Here is a 19813-nt window from a genome sequence, read left to right on the forward strand (position 1 = left end):
TCATGAGAGAGTCCTTCGGTGCGTCTCATAACTGTTTGCTTTGACAGAGCAATTTCGTCTACTTTTCTTTCGATATTTTTATCACCAAGACATCTTGCAAATATTTGGAGACAATGCTTAACAATTTCTTTTCCATCAATGAAAGACTTCCATTTTTTGGCCAACGCTAAAGCAATTTCATAGGATGCTTCTGTCATCATCATACTTCCACAGCTATCACTTTCTACTTTTCTTTTGCTCATTTTCTTTTGCACTGTGATGGGTAACTGAATGTAAAAACAAGGCTTAATTTTTGAAGAAGTGCAAAACTGCAAATATTCACAAAGGACGAACAACGCACAACTCTGTAGCACACGAGTGTCAATTATAAACTGGCAAAAACCTGCAACGCACCGCTGGCGCAGACGCCTGGCGCCTCAGGATCAAACAAGCTTCAAACGTGTATTGAACAGTTATGGAATGACTGCAGAACAAAAGTCCCTTCTTTCCTAGTTTGACTCATTGAACATTTTTTAAAAATTGAAAACAGATTAATGTTGAAGAAAGTAACATTCACAAAAGATGAGTATGAAATAATAAAATCGCTAAAAATAATTGCTAAGTTTTAGATTAATTCTCAGTAAAACCCATTTCTAGCTCTAAGGTACTTGAATTCCTGCTATAGATTTTTTTTCTACAAATCGGTTTTTGGTTAATACTTTTTGCATGAGTAGGCTTACTTTTTTATTATTATCACTGGGTTGCAATGCGCCACTTCTAATCATCCAATGCGCCACTTTGGGCGCATGCGCCATAGGTTGGCCATCCCTGCTGCAGAGGCTCGAGCTCATGATGGAAACACCGAGTTTACAACTTTCTGCAGCTTTTTCTAATCCTGTACATGTGGCCCCTCCATACCGGTTGGTGATGCAAGCAGCTTGAATACTTTCCATGGTACGTCTGTGGAAATTTGAAAATGTCTTTGGTGACATACCGGTTCTCCTCAAGCTCCTAATGAAATATAGCTGCTGTTGTGCCTTCTTTGCAATGCATCAATATGTTGGACCCAGGACAGGTCCTCAGAGGTGTTGACACCCAGGAACTTGAACCAGCTCACTCTTTCTACTTCTGATCACTCAATGAGGACCTTGTGTTTTCCCTCAAATTCCACTTCCTGAAGCCCATGATCAATTCCTTGGTCTCAGTGACATTGAGTGCAAGGTTGTTACTGAGACGTCACTCAACCAGCTGATCTACCTCACTCCTGTGTGGCTTCTTGTCATCATCTGCCACCAACATCCTATAAACTCAGTGTTATCTTATTAGGTACAAGAGGCACGTAGTAGCTCCTGTACCAATAAAGTGGCCACTGAGCATACGTTTGTGGTGTTCTGTTGCTATAGCCCATCAAGGTTCGACATGCTGTGCATTCAGAGATGCTCATCTGCAAGCCACTGTTACAACGTACGGTTACTTGAATTAGTGACGTCTTCCTGTCAGCTTGAATCAGTCTGGCTGTTCTTCTCTGACCTCTCTTATTAACAAGGCATTTTTGCCCACAGTGTTTTTTTTTGCTGTTTTTTACGCCATACCCTGTGGACTCTAGAGAATGTTGTGCATGAAAATCCCAATATATCAGTAGTTTCTGAGATACTCAAATCATCCCGTCTGGCAACTGCAATCATTCTATGGTCAAAGTCACTTATATCGCATTTCTTCCCAATTCTGATGTTTGGCCTGCACAACTGAACCTCTTGACCATGACTGCATGCTGTTATACACTGAGTTGCTGCCACATGATTGGCCGATTAGATATTTGCATGATCAAACAGGTGTACAGATGCACCTAATAAAGTGGCCACTGAGTGAATGTGTTCAAAATCAACTGGGCCAGAGGATCTGGGAGCGACAAGTCTCTCTGTTCTGTGAGTAGGGATGGATACGTGGCACACAGGATTCAAATGGTACATGAAAGACTAAAATGATTTGAAATGCAGCCAGAGTGGGAATTGGAAGTCTCAATTACAGCACCACACAAATATCCAAGAAATGTTGAAGACACTAATTTCTATGTCTCTACAGGAGGCAGTCACACAGCATTTTTTGGATTGCTTCTAAATCAGTTAAATACTAAACAAAGCTGTTGATTGGCCCGAGTTACGGCTACAGACATCTGCTGACAATTTCATGTAAGAAGGAAAACCTTTAGACAGTGCTCTTTAACAGTCAGCAGGCTACTTATGGATTAGAATTTAATCATTTAATTACAATTTGATTTGACAAAAGGTGTTTGGCACATGATTATAGTCAATAGTCCTATTTATTAATTTTACATCGAAGATCCCTTTTAACTTGGATTTGAGCTTTAGATCTTTTTTAAGGAGGCATTTCTGAGCTGGATTGTAATACTTCCAGATGTTTTCCACTTAGTATTAATGGTACATACTACAAAATAATGCAAAGCATAGGCGAGATATAGATGGAAGCTTTAATCCCAGCATGACTTTCTGGGGGGGAAAGGTCATGCCTCACGAGCCTGAATGAATTCTTTGAGGAAATGACACGACAATTTGATGAAAGTTGAGCAGTTACAGTGCTGCATATTGATTTTAGTAAGGTGTTTGATAAAGTTCCCAATGGTAGGCTCATTCAGGCGGAGATCCTGGGAAACTTGATTGCATGGAATCAGCACTGGATTGCCCACAAAAGGCAGATGAAGTGTTTTCTGCCTGGTGTTTGGTGACCAGAGGCATTCTAAAGGGATCTGTTCTGGGACCTATGCTTTTTGTGTGATTTTTATAAATGACTTTGAAGGGTGGGTTAGTATGTTTGCAGATGACACAAAGTTTGGTGTTGTGGATAGTACAGAAGTTTCTCGTAGGTTACAATGGGACATTGAGTGGATGTAGAGCTGGGCTGAGATGGAGTTCAATCCAGAAAAGTGTGAAGTGATACATTTTGAAAGATCGAACTTGAAGGCAGAGTTCAGGCTTAATGTTAGGATTCTTAGTAGAATGAAAGAACAGAGGATCTTGGGGTCCAATTTCACATGTCCCTCAAAAGTGCTGTGCAAGTTGATAAGGTGGTTAAAAAGTCATATTGTTTTGGCCTTCATTAGTGAAGGGAGAGCTGTGAGGTAATATAAAACTCTGGTTAGACCACATATGGAGTATTGCGTTAAGTCCTGGTCACCTTATTAAAGGTGGAGGTGGGAGCTTTATAGGGTGCAGAGGATATTTAGCAATGACGCTGCTTGGATTGGAGAACTCACCCTGTTATGATAGGTTGACCAAGCTACGGCTTTTCCCTTTGGAGCGAAGAAGGATGAGAGGTGACTTGATAGAGGTGTATAAGGTGATAAAAGGCATAGGTAAAGAGGACAGCCAGCACTTTTTTTTTCCCAGGGAAGAAACGATTAATACAAGACGGCATAATTTTAAGATCATTAGAGGAAAGTATGGTGTGGGGGGGAGGGGGCGGTCAATGGTAGGATCTTTTACACAGAAAGTGCTGGGGTTGTGGAGTGCACTACCAGGGGTCCTGATAGAGGTAGACTCATTAGAGACATAGGCAGACCAATGAAAATAAAATGGAGGGTAATGCAGTAGGGAAAGGTTAGGTTGATCTTGGATTAGGCTAAAAGATCATCACAATGTTGTGGGCTGAAGGGCCTACACTGTTGTACTGTTCTATGTTCTGTGTTCTAATTGCCTGCATTGAGCAGTAGCCACCATGATGCACCATCAATAACTCTCAGAGACGGGAGGCAAACGATAGGCTTTTATTAGCTGCAAGAGACCCTGATTAGTAGCAAGAGACCACCACACAACAGTGCAGTGCAGTGCAGTGCCTCCAATCGCCTTTATACAAGGGTCTGTGGGAGGAGCCACAGGAGCAGTCAGCAGAGGGGCGTGTCCAGACAGGTATATGTAGTTCACCACACACCACGACTATCATTCTATGCTCTACGTCAATACAGTCAGCGACCACGTTATTAGGTACCCCTGTACACCCGCCAATCGGCCAATTATGTGATAGCAACTCAATGCATAAAAGCATGCAGATATGGTCAAGACAAAAGATCAGTCAAAACACTGGAGTTGGGAAGAAAAGTGATCGAAGTCACTTTGACCGTGGAATGCTTGTTGGTGTCAGATGGCATGGTTTGAGTGTCTCGGAAACTGCTGACTGGCTGGGACGCTCAGGCACAACAGTCTCTGGAGTTCACGGCATCCAGTGAGCGGCAGTTCTGCGGCTGAAAGCACCTTGTTAATGAGAGAGGTCACAGGAGAAGGGCCAGACAGGTTCAAGCTGACAGGAAGGCAACAGTCATTCAAATAACCACACGTTACAACAGTGGTGTTCAGAAGAGAATCTCTGAATGCACAAAATGTCGAACCTTGAAGTGGATGGGCTGCAGCAGAAGAAGACCACACTCCTGTACCTAATAAAGCGGCCACTGAGTGTAAATTAAGACTGGGGGCCAGAGGTTTTGTGTTAAAGAAAAGAATATGATAGTGAGATAGAGACCATTATGAAAAATATTCTGGAGCCAACAGCAGGTACAACTGATTAATTCAGAGTGATGAAAGGTTAGAGTGTTCTGTAGAAGGATTAGGACTGACGTATCCCTTACCACAAAAGAGAAATAACACAGTAGGTCAGCTTAACCTTCAGTGAACAGGACATTTTACACTGGAGAAACACAAAAAAGAAACACACAAATAAACCAAGCTAAATTATCCAAAGACCCAAGCATAAAGAACAAATCAGGTGAGTGAACCTCAGATAATGTTGAAAACTAAGGAGGGATATTCTATTTTTTTTGTGAAAGAAAGAACATTAAGGAGTAAAGGTATTGTACTGAAGGTATGGTACTCCAATGCTAAACTGCATGTTAAAATGATGGCAGCATAGTCGTTAGCACATTGCTTTACAGCGACAGTGATGACTGATAGGGGTTCAATTCCCGCTTCTGGCTGTAAAGAATTTGTCCATTCTCCCTGTAACTGTGCAGCCTTCCTCAGTTGTTCTGGTTTCCTCCCACAGTCCAAAGGCACACTGTTAGAATTAGTGAGTTGTGGGCATGTTGCATTGATGCTGGAAGGTGGCAGCATTTGCAGCCTGCCCAGCGCAATCCTCGCTGATTTCATTTGACGCATTTCACTGAATCTATTTTTGTTCCAATGCACATGTGTCAAATAAAGCTGATCTTTGATCTTTAATAACACAGAACAGTACCACACAGGAACAGGCCTATCGGCCTACAGTTTTGAACGAAACCAATTAAAATAGCAATCAAATTGCCAACTAAATTAACCCCTTTTGTCTACAATCTCTTTAATCCTTAATCTTTGACCCTTATGATTTTAGTCTCAGCCAGTTTACTATTGCCGGCCGGTGGCATCTGCACCAGATTTCGAGACGAGTGGTCTGGGATTTGAATCTGGCCAGCTCCTTGTACACTTTCCATCTGTACTGGGTTGAGCATCGAGCTAGCAACAACTCAGCCTCATAAAAAGCAGACAAATGCTAAAGAAATGGCTACGTTGCCACCCACTGCACCACAAGGCACAGAGAGGAATGACTATATAAGAATAGAAAGCAATTACGTCCTTTCTGGTAATCAGAAAGGAACCAGATGTTTTGATTATGTGCAGTTCATGGAAGACTACAATGAAATTGTCACTCTCAAATCATTGGAATATGAATTGGAATAAAACAATTGAAAACTATATCTCTAGGAAAGTGAGAAGTCAAAAATTCAGAAAGTACAAGTCTCTGACTGGACACTTCTTCATTTTATTTAACCTACAAATAATACTGCAAGTTTGAATAGTAGCTGATGTATTTACTAAAGGGAAAGGCCATGAGAATGCCACTAGGAATGATGACCTGGTTAACATGACACTGAGTTTATGAAAGAAGAGATTCAAGAGCAGTTAATGGAAGTGCAGCTGATAATTCTCAGCCAGTACATTTCAAGTAAAGCCAGAACTGACAAATTTATCAGAACATTTTAAAACTTCCACTTATATATTTTAATATATATTTGAATACTTTAACTTGGGAATGCAACCATGAAGGTAATTTACTAAAGGGTGGATGATATATAGAGCCACTGAGGTTGCATAAAAGGCCAGATCATGCTGCACGATGGTTAGCAGTTTCGTGCAGAAATACAAACCACCTAAAGTTCTTAGGTTAGTTCATCCCTGTCTTTGGTGCCCACATGTTGCTACACAGATGAACTGTCCATCAGATGCTGGCATACCTTATGTTCAAACCCACTGCTGGAATCTGCACTCTGAACAGGAGTGTCTTCTGCTGGAAGTTAGATGCATTTCCTCAAGCAATGAACAAACTGCCAGAGGAAGTTCAATTTCAACAGTAGGTTAGGCAGCATTTGCATAGGCAAAGGGAGAGTCAATGTTTCCCGTCAAAATCTTGCATTGGGTCAGATTGTTGACTTCAAACATTAACAATTCTTTGCCTCCACAATGCTGCCTGGCTGTTCACGTGCCTGTTGATTGCTTGTATGTTGATTTCTTCCAACAATGTTTGTTTGCTGGAGATTCCTGCAGTCTCTGGTGTCTTTGTTTCCTCAAAGACGCCCAGAGTGCATTGAAAAGCCAACAATTGAAAAGTTAAGTACAGGTGATTTTGCTTCTTCCTTCATTTAATCTTTACATCAACTGGAAGTCTGGAGGTCGAGGCCCGATAGCTGCTGCCTTGAATACATGAATCTCTGCAAATCCCCTGGGAAATTCCAAAGCTTCTTGAGAATCTTAGTCTGATGAAGGCCAAAGACAGCCTGTCCTGGGGCTAGAGGACTGCGTATGTTCATAGGTGTATTGGCGGGAGCAGGGAGGAATGGGGTTTGTTTTGCTGTTGTTGCTTTGTTGCTTGTTGTGTTCTGCGTTGTTCTGTCCAACGTTGTGGGCAATACTACGTTGGCAACGGAAAGTGTGACAACACTTGCAGGCTGCCCCCAGCACAAATCCTTGACACAAATAACGTACTTCACTGTATGTTTCGATGTACACGTGATATATAAATCTGAATCTTGAAAGTTTAACCTCACTCTAACCTCACTCTCAGTTATGTGCCTTCAAGTAATTTTCTTTTTCTTGATAATTTTACTGTGTTGTCAAGATTTTAAATCCATATTACATGTACAACATTAGAGGAACTCAACAAGTCAGGCAGCATTCATGGCTGGAATTGAACAGTCAATGTCATTTCCCTCCATAGATAATTGGCTGACTGGCTGAGTTCCTCCAGATTTGTTTATTCCAGATTTTCAGCATCTGCAATTTATTTTGTGTCTTTAAATCCTTTTGAACATTTTAAGAGTCCCTAATCATTGCGCTTGCAAAAAGCCAACAGGGCAATACAGGACAGGGCCTCTGCTAATGTCGTCAGAATTAGGATTATCAATGAGACGTGAGTTTAACTGGTATTGCAGGGTGACAAAAAGGACCACGGTACAGCTAATGTGGGTTGACCAGATGTGGCATATCAAGTTGAACATGATTTGACCCAATGGGAAAGAAAATTATAGACAATTCGAAGTTCAAAGTAAGTTTATTATCAAAGTATGTATATGTTACCATATTACCCTGAGATTCATTTTCTTGTTGGCATTCACAGTAAAACAAATAAATCCAAGATAATCAACGAAAAACTACACACAAAGACTAGCCAACAGCCAATGTGCAAGAGAAGCCAAACTATGCAAACACAAAAAAAAACAAATTAAATGCAAATATATACATACACGTAAATTTGAGAACCCAAGTTTTAGAGTCCTTGAAACTTTGAGTCCTTGTGGAATCAGTTCAGTGTGAAGTGAGTGAAGTCATCTATGTTGGTTCAGGATAGATGTCACCAAGAAGACAGAGAAAAGCTGAGTTTCTCCAGCATTTTCAATTTTTGTTATGGAATGTAGTTACTTCATGCACAGCATCACATACATTCATTGCAAATCTTTTGTGCGACATTACAACGAAAACAATGCTAAAATCCCATACTCTTATCAGGATCCAGAATACCGATCACTGGTTGTCCTCTTTGTAAAACCACCTGCCAAAGTGTTTTGAATTATATTGGTTCAGGGAGCAATGTTAGTCAGAACCAAAAAGCTTTCTGGCTCTCTTTGAATAGCTCTGTGTGATCTTTAATATTAATAACAGACATAGCTTTAGGACCTCAATGCCAATCCAGTGATGCATCTTTTCCTGAGCCTTGCACTGAAACTCAACTTTAAATATAAAGTCAAACCACTGTGTGGAATATAAGTTGACTACATCTGATCTAAATAATATTCTGTCACCAAGCAGCTGCACAATAACTTATTGGTTTCAATGGGATTAATTTTTCTGTGGAAGTCCATGTAAAAGAAATATTCCTTCAAATATTACCAGATACTTAATATCTTCAACAGTAGTGCAGAAACAAACCTCAGGAGTACTACTACAGAGTTGCTCCAAATAAAACAAATAAAATGAAAATATGTTTTGAAGTTGTGGTGGAATGTTCTTATAAATACCAAACATACATTTATGTAGCTTCCCTAGCTCACCTCCCTTTGTTCAGCAATTGCCAACTATTAGATTAATGCATCTGTTAAAATGCTAAATAAATTAATTTAATTTGTACATAAAATAATGATAATTATTACTTCAGAACAACTTAAACACCAAAATAGTTTTTAAGCAAATGGTCCTTCACTTGGTGACACGCCACACTGTCACTTGGATACAGACAATCCACAGGCAGATTGGAATAATATAGATCTGTCTCATGGTCAGCACAGGTATAGCAGGCCTTGGGGCCTGTTCCTGTGATGTACTGATCAAAGTTACATCCATTAGCAGAGCAGCACTTACCAAAAAGGAAACTATGTCAAAATAAAAAATAATTTTTCCTTAGACTTAACATAGCGCTGAACAGATCTCATGAAATCTATCAAATACTGAAAACCTAGATGGAGTGTTTCCTGTAGTGGGGGGGGGGGTCTAGGACCAGGGGGCACAGCCTCAGAATAGAAGGATGTCCCTTTCAAACATAGTTGAGGAATTTCTTTAGCCAGAAGGTGGTAAATCTGTGGAATAGATTCCCACAGACAGCTGTGGAGGACAAGTTATTGAGTGTATTAAAAGTGGAGGATAATAGGTTCTTAATTAGTAAAGGTGTTAAAGGTTACGGGGAGAAAGCAAAAGAATGGGGTTGAGAGGGATAATAAATCAGTCATGGTGGAATGGCAGAGAAAGTTCAATGAGCCAAATGGTCTAATTCTGCTCCTATCTCTTATGGTCTTATGATTAGCCGCATTCATTCTGCTACAGTGAATAAGCATACACATTGCATTCATAGAGATGTTCAAAACTGAGATAACCAATTTATGAGATTATAGTACCTAAAATTTAACACAGCATCTGTGAAGTAAATTTCATTTTCTTTTACATATGCCAGCTGGCTAAGTTTAACAATCACTTTAAAAATAGCTAATGTTACTGGTACTTCTAATTAATGTCAAAATCAAAGGCAATATAATCCCCTGATATTATCAGGGCACATTATGAAGTTTGCTTAGGTGTTAAAAAATAGAGGCAAATCCACAACTATGGTTTGAGGCAAGCAAACTAGCTTATTTATAAAACAGGTAACAATGCTCCACAAAATCCTTACTCTAAGCCAGGGGTTCCCAACCTTTGTTTATACCATGGCCCATACCATTAAGAAAAAGGTCTGTGGCTGCCAAGTTGAGAACACATGATCTAAATTAAAACCATGCTTAATTTGAAAAATGTTTAGAGAATGTTCAGCCTCCAGGAAGTGCATAGTTACATATGATATTGAAGACATACTGTAAATAGAAAGAAAATAATGACTACTAATGGAGTAATAACCACAGGAGTTTCTGTTGATACTGAAAATCCACAGACAAAATGCTGAAGGAACTCAGCAGGCCAGGCAGCATCCCTGGAAAGGAGTAGACAGTCGACTGTTGATCTCAGCTGAAATGTCAACTCTTTGTTCCTTCCCATAGATGCTGCCTGATCTGCTGAGTTCCTCCAGCACTTTTTGTGTGTTACAGCTAAAATGGCAGTGTATCATTTCAGAGCTTTTGATGATGATATGCTGACTGTTAACAATAAGCTGCCAGTATATAATTGCTAGTGTACATTCAAATTATATATGTTAGTCCTTCACTGTTAGTTACTCTGAAATGTGATTCAATGAATTTTTTTACTGACATGATACAAACATAAATTCAAGAACACCTAAGATTACCTTAATCACTTAGATGTGCATTAAGTGCAATTGGTAAGTTAGTGTAATGATATTTCATGACTTAGAAAATCCAGTCCCTTTTGTGTCTGCTTTCACACAACATCCTTCACAGGCAATTGCAGATCTTTGCCTTACTGTCAGTGAGAAACATTAACTAGAGACAGAAAAATTATAATACAGTGCATGTTCCAATGTAGGATTGAAAGGGTTAACATACAGAGTGTTTGAAGGCTCTGGGTCTCTACTTGCTGGAAATCAGAAGAATGAGGGGGATCTCATTGAAACTTATTGACTGTTGAAAGTCCTCAATAGAATGGATATGGTGAGGATGTTTCCTACAGTGGGGAGTCTGAAACCAGAGGATGCAGTCTCAGAATAAAGGGGTATCCATTTAGTACAGAGCTAAGGAGGAGTTTCTTCAGCCAGACAGTGGTGAATCTGTGGAATTTGTTGCCATAGGCGGCTGCAGAGGCCAGGTCATTGGGTATATTTAAAGCAGAGTTTAATAGATTCTTGATTAGTCAAGGCGTGAAGGGATACAGGGAGAAGGCAGGAGATTGGGGCTGAGAGGGAAATGGATCAGCCATAATGAAATGGCAGAACAGTCTCAATGGGCCAAATGGCCTAATTCTGCTCCTGTACCTTATCGTCCTATGATTCACCAATGTTGATATTTGATTAAATGTTGGTCAATATATCCACACGTAAAAAGATTTATTTGCTTTAATTATTTAGGTAAATTTGTCCACTGCATAATTATACTAATGTTGTTACTCAAGAAAACATATCATCATTTATTTTTCAACGTTGAATGCTTTTTGTTTTTCTGTGTCAGACACAGTCAACATTACCACTGACAATTCCCTACTGTCACTTACAATCAAACATTTCACTTGACCAACAAGGTAAATAATTTGGCTACAAGGCAGATCATATACTGAGCAACACACACAAAATGCTGGTGGAACACAGCAGGCCAGGCAGCATCTATAGGAAGAAGTACAGTCGACGTTTTGCACCGAGACCCTTCGTCAGGACTAACTGAAAGTCCTGATGAAGGGTCTCGGCCTGAGATGCCGACTGTACTTCTTCCTATAGATGCTGCCTGGCCTGCTGTGTTCTACCAGCATTTTGTGTGCATTGCTTGAATTTCCAGCATCTGCAAATTTACTTGAGTTTGCATCATATACTGAGCACATCTTTTAATTCAGCAAAACCTTTTCTTATTCTTCGAAGCACCAATGATTACTCTTGATCTAAATGGATGGGTGCATTTCAAGTTAAGTACAATGGTACTATTGACTAAAGGTACCCGTACTTTATTAGGTTAGTGCATGTGAACCATTTCTCTGCCCAAAATGTCAGCTATTTTTCATATTTTAAAAACAATTACTCTTCTCCAAATTACTCGATTTGCTGTGAAATTATTTGAGAAAGTTACAAAATATGACTTCACTACACAATATCTGGATGCTTAACAGTTTGGAAGAGCAACTGCTCTGCCCGTTACTGCAAGAAACTGCAGAGACTTGTGGACACAGTTCAACAGGACTAAAACTGAAAGCATGTACCACCATGCTCAAGGACAGATTCTGCCCTGCTGTTATAAGATCACTGAATAATTTCCCAGCGTGATAAATTGGAATCTTGACATTAAAACCTACCTTGTTATGGTCTTGTACCTAATTTCTCTGTTGATGTTACACTTTATTCTGCACTGTTATTGTTTTACCTTTTTCTACACAATATACTGTGTAATGATTTGATCTGTATAAACAGTATGCAGGACAAGCTTTTCACTTTATCTCGGTACATGTGAAAAGAATAAACCAATTCCAATTACATTTTTTTCCATTGCTTTGAAGAAATGGAACCAACTTCTCTTATACATTTTCAAATCATAAATAAATTCCAATCTTTGACCTACACGGTCAACTCTTATGCAACTGTAAATAAGATATAAACACCATCCATACAGTATAAAAATAAACTAATTCAAAGATGGAACTGAAAGATATGATACAAGCTTATAAGTCATACCACTGTTCTGAAGCTACATGTATGAACAAGATCTTACTGTCAATCATGCTGTACAAGAAGAACAGCCTGGGGCTCCAGGTTTTTGGAAGACATATGTAAAAAATTCCCAAGAAACACAATCCTAAATTGCAAACAAAAATATGACAGTGGTCATATTTAGTAAGAAGGTTTAAAACAATATTTCTGCAGTACCTGAAATGGAAATAAATTCCTTCTTACAAGAGAAAGTGACTCTAGAAGGGAAAGATTGAGCTTACATTCACCTCACACATTTAATAACCTCAGAGCAACTCACTCTACAGCACATTTGACAACTCAAGACATCCCAGATTCATTACAGCCCCAGAAAAGCTACTGCAGAGACACTCTTATAATATTGATTCACTAACTTAGAAATACGATGAAAAGTTTCATGAAGAATAGAGATTATCTAAAAGTTAGTTTGAAAGGAAGCAGTCAGGAACAGACTCAAATCATGATCAGTCGTGACCATGAGTAGTGATCCTTTCAACTGCATGAACTTAGTGTGCATTAACTAAAAACATTTTCAGTTCCCAAAACAGACATTCCACAGTCTGAATAGTTCCAATTGCCCCATCTTTATTATTGATGTTCATCCAGACAATCTGAACTGAAGATGCTATAAAGTCTGTAAAATGCTATAAACAGAACAAATGCCAATGATATTAAACCTGATTTTTTTTCTCTCTCCTTTCACCAGAAACTGGAGTGAACTGTGGAAGAACTCTTGGATTTACAGTTGACAGCACTGCTTTGCTGCACAATCACAAGAGTCCACCAGAAATAACCTCTCAAAATCCAGCCTGTCATTATTTCGAGACTGCTGGTTGATTATTCCCAGGGAAATTAAATGAAAGTGAAATTGGCATGGGAGCATCCACAAAATAAACAGATAGGAGAGGACCAATAGGCCTTTTGAGCTTGTACCATGTTATTAAGTGGTAACGTAAAAAGCACCCAGAGTGATGTAATCTCCTGCAAAAGGAGATTGTTTGAGTCCTGCAGTAGACAAAAAAACAGTGACAACAATCCTCAGCCAAGTAACAATAAGGAATATTTCATTAACTCCATTGGGCTATATTCCAGCTACATGAGTCACTCTAGAAGGCCAGTGGCTGAAGCATCAACTTTATTTCTCTTATACAGGTACTGTTTGGCCTGTAATGATTTCCAGTATATTTTTCTTCCTTGCCTTGTGATTATCCTACTGGCAGCTACTTTAAGAAATAATCCAATGCCTTCTGTAAAACACAAATCAAATCTATACACACGAGTTTTGCCAGAAAGTTGATACAAAGACCATAGACATAGGAGCAGGATTAGGCCATTCAGCCCAGAGTCTGCTCTGCCATTCCATCATGGCTGACTTATTATCCGTCTTAACCCCATTCTCTTGCCTTCTCCCCTTACTAATCAAGGATGTCAAGGGTTACAGGCTTAAGACTAGAGAATGGGGTTGAGACAGATAATAGACAATCAGACAAAGATCAATGAATTTATAAGCAAAAATGCCTCAAGATACCTAACCATTTTGTCTGCTAAGGTAATTTTCATACATATAAACTGTTACTCCAACTAATTCTAATTAAATCTAATTAATTATCCAATTCAACTTATCAATTCATTTATCCACACTAACTGAATCTAAAAAAATACTATAGTATTGTTCTATTTTATTATCTTCAGACCCAGCTTTTTAAACCCCTTCTTGTAACATTATCTATTGATTTTATATTCCAAAAGGTTTAAGATGACGGGGTAAAGATACAAAGTGGACTGAGGAGTATGTTTTTCCACACAAGGTGGTGGGTATGTTGAATGAGCTGCCAGAAGAAGTGGTAGGCTCTTGTAGAGTTTCAACATTTAAAAAAAAACTTAGCCAAGTATACAGAAAGGAAAGGTTCAGAGGGATATGGGCCAAATGCAGGCAAATGGCATTCCCTTAAGTAGCCATCTTGGTGGGCATTAACAAGATGGGCCTAATGGCACATTTACATACTGTGCAGCTCTGACTTAAGCATGTTTAGTTGTCCTCTCTATGACTTAATTTGCGAGGGAACTCAGACCAGACACAGTATTTAATACGTTACTCTTCAAGCCGACGCACAAGTTTAATGAAGTCCATTTTGTCTAATATTTAGGAATGCAAGCAACATCCAAAGTGAGGCCCTATCCTGCAGGATTTTAATCTTATTAAGTATATGGCACCTTGTCAAATTGCCTCAAACACTGATAAAATTCCCAGATAATTACTCATTTGTTACAGGGGGAAAATAAGACTTGTGATTTTCATAGAAAAGTGAGCAGGATAGGGACTGAGCAACACAATCAACAGCTTTGTAAATTTATATACAAGTGAAACAGAGTTGTCAGTAGTTTAGAATCAGAATGAGAAACAGGTTTATTATCACTGACATATGTTGTGAAATTGGTTGTTTTACAGCAGTAGTACAGTGCCAAACATCAGATATACAATAAATTGAAATAAGAAATATATAAGAAAGTCAATAAGTAGGGCAAAAAATCCCCAAAAAATAGCAAAGAAATGTTCATGAGCTGCATATAATTACAATAGTTACACACGTGGGGTGCAGTGGAGCAACTACCAAGATTATGATCCAGAGACATGGATTAACAGAAAACAGTCCGTCCACATATTAATTAAATCCTACTATAGCAGACATGTACATTAATTTCAGCTAAGAATCTGGAATTTTTCTTTTAGAAAAAAATGAGTAATGAGTGAAGTAATGAAGAAAATGAAATTGCCAATTGATATAAAAATGCAGCTGTTATATTGACTTTACCTCAGTTACAGATAGAAACTCCAGACCTGTAGTAGCGGTTGACTCTTACCTGCCCCTTGAAGTGGTCTAGTAAACTACCCAGTTGTATCATAATGATAATATTACAAGTTCTGCAGCAGTTCAAAAAGTTCAAAGTAAATTTATTATCAAAGTATGTATATATCACCTTATACTACCGAGATTCATTTTCTTGTAGAATACACAGTAGAATAATGAAATAAAATAGTCAATTAAAACAAAACTATACACAAAGATTGACGAGCAGCAAGTGTGCAAAAGATGGCAAATTGTGCAAATACAAAATCGTATAATAAATTAATAATACTGAGAACGTGAGTTGTAGAGACATTAGAAAATGTGTCTGTAGGTTGCGTTCACGTCAGTTTAGTGTTATGGTGAGTGAAATTATCCACACTGGTTCAGCAGCCTGATGGTTGAAGGGCATTGACTGTTCCTGAACCTGTGATGTGGGACCTAAGGATCCTAAAAAGATGTTTCACCACTACTTTCTCCAGAGAAATTAAGACCGGACAGTAAATGCTGTCTTTTTTTTCATATAGATGCCCATATTCTGAAGAAATTGGAGAAATACAAATAAAATGTTTTCATCAATTACACAGCAGAATGAGTACTGTACATATATCTAGTCAGCACATTGCAGCAAAGATACAGTTAGTTGCACTGGGCAGCGTGCACGTGAAGAGATTTATGAGGACATTGTCAGAGCTGGAAAATTATAGCTTTGAGGCAGCACTGGATGAACTGTTTCTTTGGAAGAGAGGAGACAGAAGGGAGGTTTAAGTGAAGTTAATGATTTTATAAGAGGCAAGGATAAAGTAAATTGGAACGGGAAAGACTCAGGTCCCTTAGCAAAGAGGTCAAAAAACCACAGGCAGCGATAAAAAGTAATTGACAAAAGGATGATGAAAGATTTCTTTTACCCCGGGGGCCACAATGGTCTGCATCTCAGTGTTTGAAAGGGACCCTCATCACATTTAAACACTATCTGGATCAGCCGTTGAAGAGTTTTGACCCACCAGACTGCAGATCAACTTGCTGGAAGGTGAGATTAGGCAGGGTAGCACTTTTGTTTCAATCAGCAGAGAAACTTTGAGAGCCGAGGGGCCACTTCGTGTCCCCTGAATATTTCAGGATTCAGCGTAGGAGAATCTGTAGAAAAACCAGCTTGTTGGAGAACAAGGAGGCTGGCATATATATCGCCGTGAGTTCTGAGTATGAAATACATAAAGCAGGTGGAAGCACTTTTGCCCTCTACTGGTAAGGGGGAGGGTCGAGGGATAGTTGGAAAAGGGTAAGAGCGCGCTATTCGAGGATCCAATGTTCTGGTCGCCCGACTGAGAACGCAGCCCAGGGAATGGATTTACATTTGCTGGAGAAATCTGCACGGGCAAGCTGTGGCCAGCCAAATCCCGTCGCGGAGCTCGACGTGATCGGCCAGAAAGCGGGGGACGAAAGCGACAGTCCTTGGGTTAGTGGTGTGACAGTCAGTCCACCAATGTACAGGGCGCAGGGCGTTGGTGACAGCACCCACACTCTGTGGAGCCATACGAATCTTGAACAAAATTCAATACTGTAGCAATTTTATATCCTAGCCTATTTTAAGAAACGTTTACGCTATCATAATCACTTCTTAAATGTTATCCCGAATTATTCGTGTCTCTTGGATATCGCTCCCTTTACACATATATAACACTTCAAAGTCGCACATTCCTACAGCAAAAAGTTACGTACCCAGCTGATACAGTGTTAAATTGAAATATACTTCATCTTTACCTCGCTTTCCATTTCATCTTGGTACTTGTCATAATAATCCTGGCTGGACTCGTAGGCAGAGCAAGATCCCAACAGCAGGACCAACAGGAAGAACAGCCCTGACACGCTCCACACTCGTTCAAATTTCTGACAGATCCGGGTCAGAAACTCGCGTAAGTAAAGGCACATTGTTTCTTTGTGATTTTTTTCCCCTCTCCCCTAATTAAACTAAACAATGCATCAATATCTGAAATGAAAATTATTCAAAAGGCAGTTTAAAAAAAGAATAAAATTCCTCCAAATCCTGGTTCTTGGTTATAACGAGAACAGCTGAAGAACGCCAAAACGTCCTTGTCCCTGCTGTCTTTTTATATATAAAACAAATAATAATCTGCGAAGTCTGCTCCTGGAGTTTTGGGAAAAAAAAACACCCCGTGCGTCGTTTTAATGTGGAGCCGCTTATCTTGGGATGAAAGTGGTCGCGACGTCAGGGCGGGAAGTGCAATAAAAGGCTGAATAAAAAAAGGTGGGTGCTTGCATGAGGGCGGTCCGCCCGCGCTCTTCATTGCCTGTCAACATGCTTTCAGCCGAACAAAACTATTCCAAAGCGTGTCAGTGCAAAAGAAGAATAGAAATACGATCTTGTCTGCAGATCGCCTCCTGGATCTCCCGCTGCGAATAAAATCAACTTGAGAATTATAACTCAGAGCTGTAACGTTTCACAGTTCATGCAGGGGAAGGGGGTTGATCTAACAAGTCTATTCTGGGACCGTTCTGGGAAGTACGGGCCAAGTGTCCCTCTCACTATGTGGCATATTTTAATGATTCTATGAAGAGATCTGTGTTACAATTTTTTAAAAAGATAAGGCCGTCTCCACCAGAATTTCTAGGGTGCTGCGGAGCTGCCGCCTGTTGCAGCACCACGAATGGATCGGCAATCACCATGAGACGCCCAGGGGACCGAGTTGAAACTCGTGAACCACATTATCCCGCAAACGGGGGTCGTTTTTTTCCCGAAAGCTCACTCGCTCTTTCTCCACGTTCACAGTCTTGTATTTCCTACTAAGTTAGATTGGTGGCAAAAAAAGAAAGGCTTTCTCTCCCTTGCAAAGTGCCGTGACTGTGAAAAGACGTTCAAAACAAATACCCTCCTGCAGGCACAGGAGCGGAAACAACCTTTCTGATTGATGACCTGAACCATTTCTGACGGAGGAATTCGACCCAACGTCGACCATTCCTCCACACCCCACCCCACAGATGCTGCACCATCGGTACATCATGTAGAATGAGGATTTACATAGAGGGCGGCGAGTACCTGCAGTGAGTGGCCAGAAGTGGTCTAGGCGGGTACAATACAAGAGGCATTTGGATAGATCATAGAGGGAAAGTGCTTGGAGGGGCCAAACAGGGGAAACTGGGACTAGAAGGGAGTATGGTCAGTATGGATCAGTGGGGCAGAAGGGCCTGATTCCATGATGTAATACTCTATGACTCAATGACCCACTGAGTTTTGCAGCAGATTGCTGCTCCAGATTCCAGTAGTTGCAGCTTCTTCTGTGTCCATCAAATCATTATCTTTGGTTCTTCACTGATGCTGCTTGGCAGGACGTTCTCCATGGAGCACCTATAAGATGTTTGTCAATATTTTAGATGTCGTGTGCAAATTTCCATGGAAGTAGAGGCACTGTCATGCCTTAGTTGTAATGGCCCTTGTGTGCTGGTCCCAGACAGATCCTCTGAAATGATCATTGAGAAAATCAGATTGGCCCTTTAATCTTTTAGCAAGTTTGTATTGCCTTTAAAAAAAGAATGGATGTAATTCCTTGTGAAAATGAAAGCATTTGTGGTCAATGCCATAACTAATGCCTTGTGGTATCCCAGCTGAATGGGGAGTTTTGAACTAGGGGTTATTGTTTAAGTGTGAGGAGCCATTTATTTAAGACAAAGATAACACTTTGGAATCCTCTTCCTCAGAGAAAAGTGGAGCACGGTCTTGCAATACTTCATGGCAACAGTTTGTGGATACTTAATAAAGAAGAGAATGAAAGGGCACCAGAGGCAGAGGATACTGTAAATGGCAGAGCCGACTTGAATTATTGACTGACCCTCTCCAGCTCCTAATCTGTATGAAAAAATGTCTTTCACCTTTTTGTTTGGACAGAAGTCATGTAGGTGGTCAGCAGAAGGCCAAAGCAGAGAGGAAATATTATAGATTAATAGAGTTATAGATCGCTACAGCTCAGAAATAGGCCATTCGACCCATCCTTATCTTCTTCTGGTCTCATGTACCTGGACGTGGATCATATCCCTCCAAACCCCTCTCATCCATGTACCTATTTGAATTTCTCTTAAATGTTACATTTCGAATTAAACATATCAGTGATTCTGAGAAGCGCAGAAGTTTTTACAAGAGTTTAAATAACAAAATACCTCAAAGCATGAAGTCCATTTCATTTCATTAAAGCCACTGGAAATGATCATTTCCTGAACTATGGTTTATGGGTGGATTGAATAGTACTGCTTAAGACAAAAATGGAGATCAGTTGAACTTTGCCTCAATTTAAGTATTAAGTTTGTGGCTTGGTCAGTGTCACTTTAAAAGATCATCTGATCATTGCCACATTACTGTTTTTGGAGTGGGAAGGGTCTATCTATGTAGAAACCTGCTGGTTGAGTTTCTGCAGTGGTGCAAGTTCACAGCTCTTCCCTGGTTGCATACTTCCATAGGACAGACTGAAAGAGATATGATTGCTACTTCTTAGCTCTCCACCCATGCCTGGTGTGAAAGTGAGTTCAAATGCATTGTCACCCGTAAAAAGAATCAACAAACATTGACCATAGTGGCAATGCCCTCTTCAACAGCTTCTTCAGCTTTTTAATTATGTAGTGTTCAA

At 39.9% G+C, this 19813-nt stretch overlaps 1 protein-coding gene across 1 annotated transcript in view; it reads right to left on the reverse strand.

Annotated features, from left to right (window-relative positions):
* LOC132405592 (vascular endothelial growth factor C-like) overlaps positions 1–17395 on the reverse strand; it is a 74074-nt gene extending 56679 nt beyond the window's left edge. Inside the window, exon 1 of the mRNA XM_059990522.1 lies at positions 16941–17395. Coding sequence (XP_059846505.1) covers positions 16941–17108 — 168 coding nt within the window. The 5' untranslated portion in view covers positions 17109–17395. The remainder of the gene's footprint in view (positions 1–16940) is intronic.
* Positions 17396–19813: the final 2418 nt, after the last annotated feature.

The sequence above is a fragment of the Hypanus sabinus genome, chromosome 15 (assembly GCF_030144855.1).
Source record: "Hypanus sabinus isolate sHypSab1 chromosome 15, sHypSab1.hap1, whole genome shotgun sequence".
Lineage (NCBI taxonomy): Eukaryota > Metazoa > Chordata > Chondrichthyes > Myliobatiformes > Dasyatidae > Hypanus > Hypanus sabinus.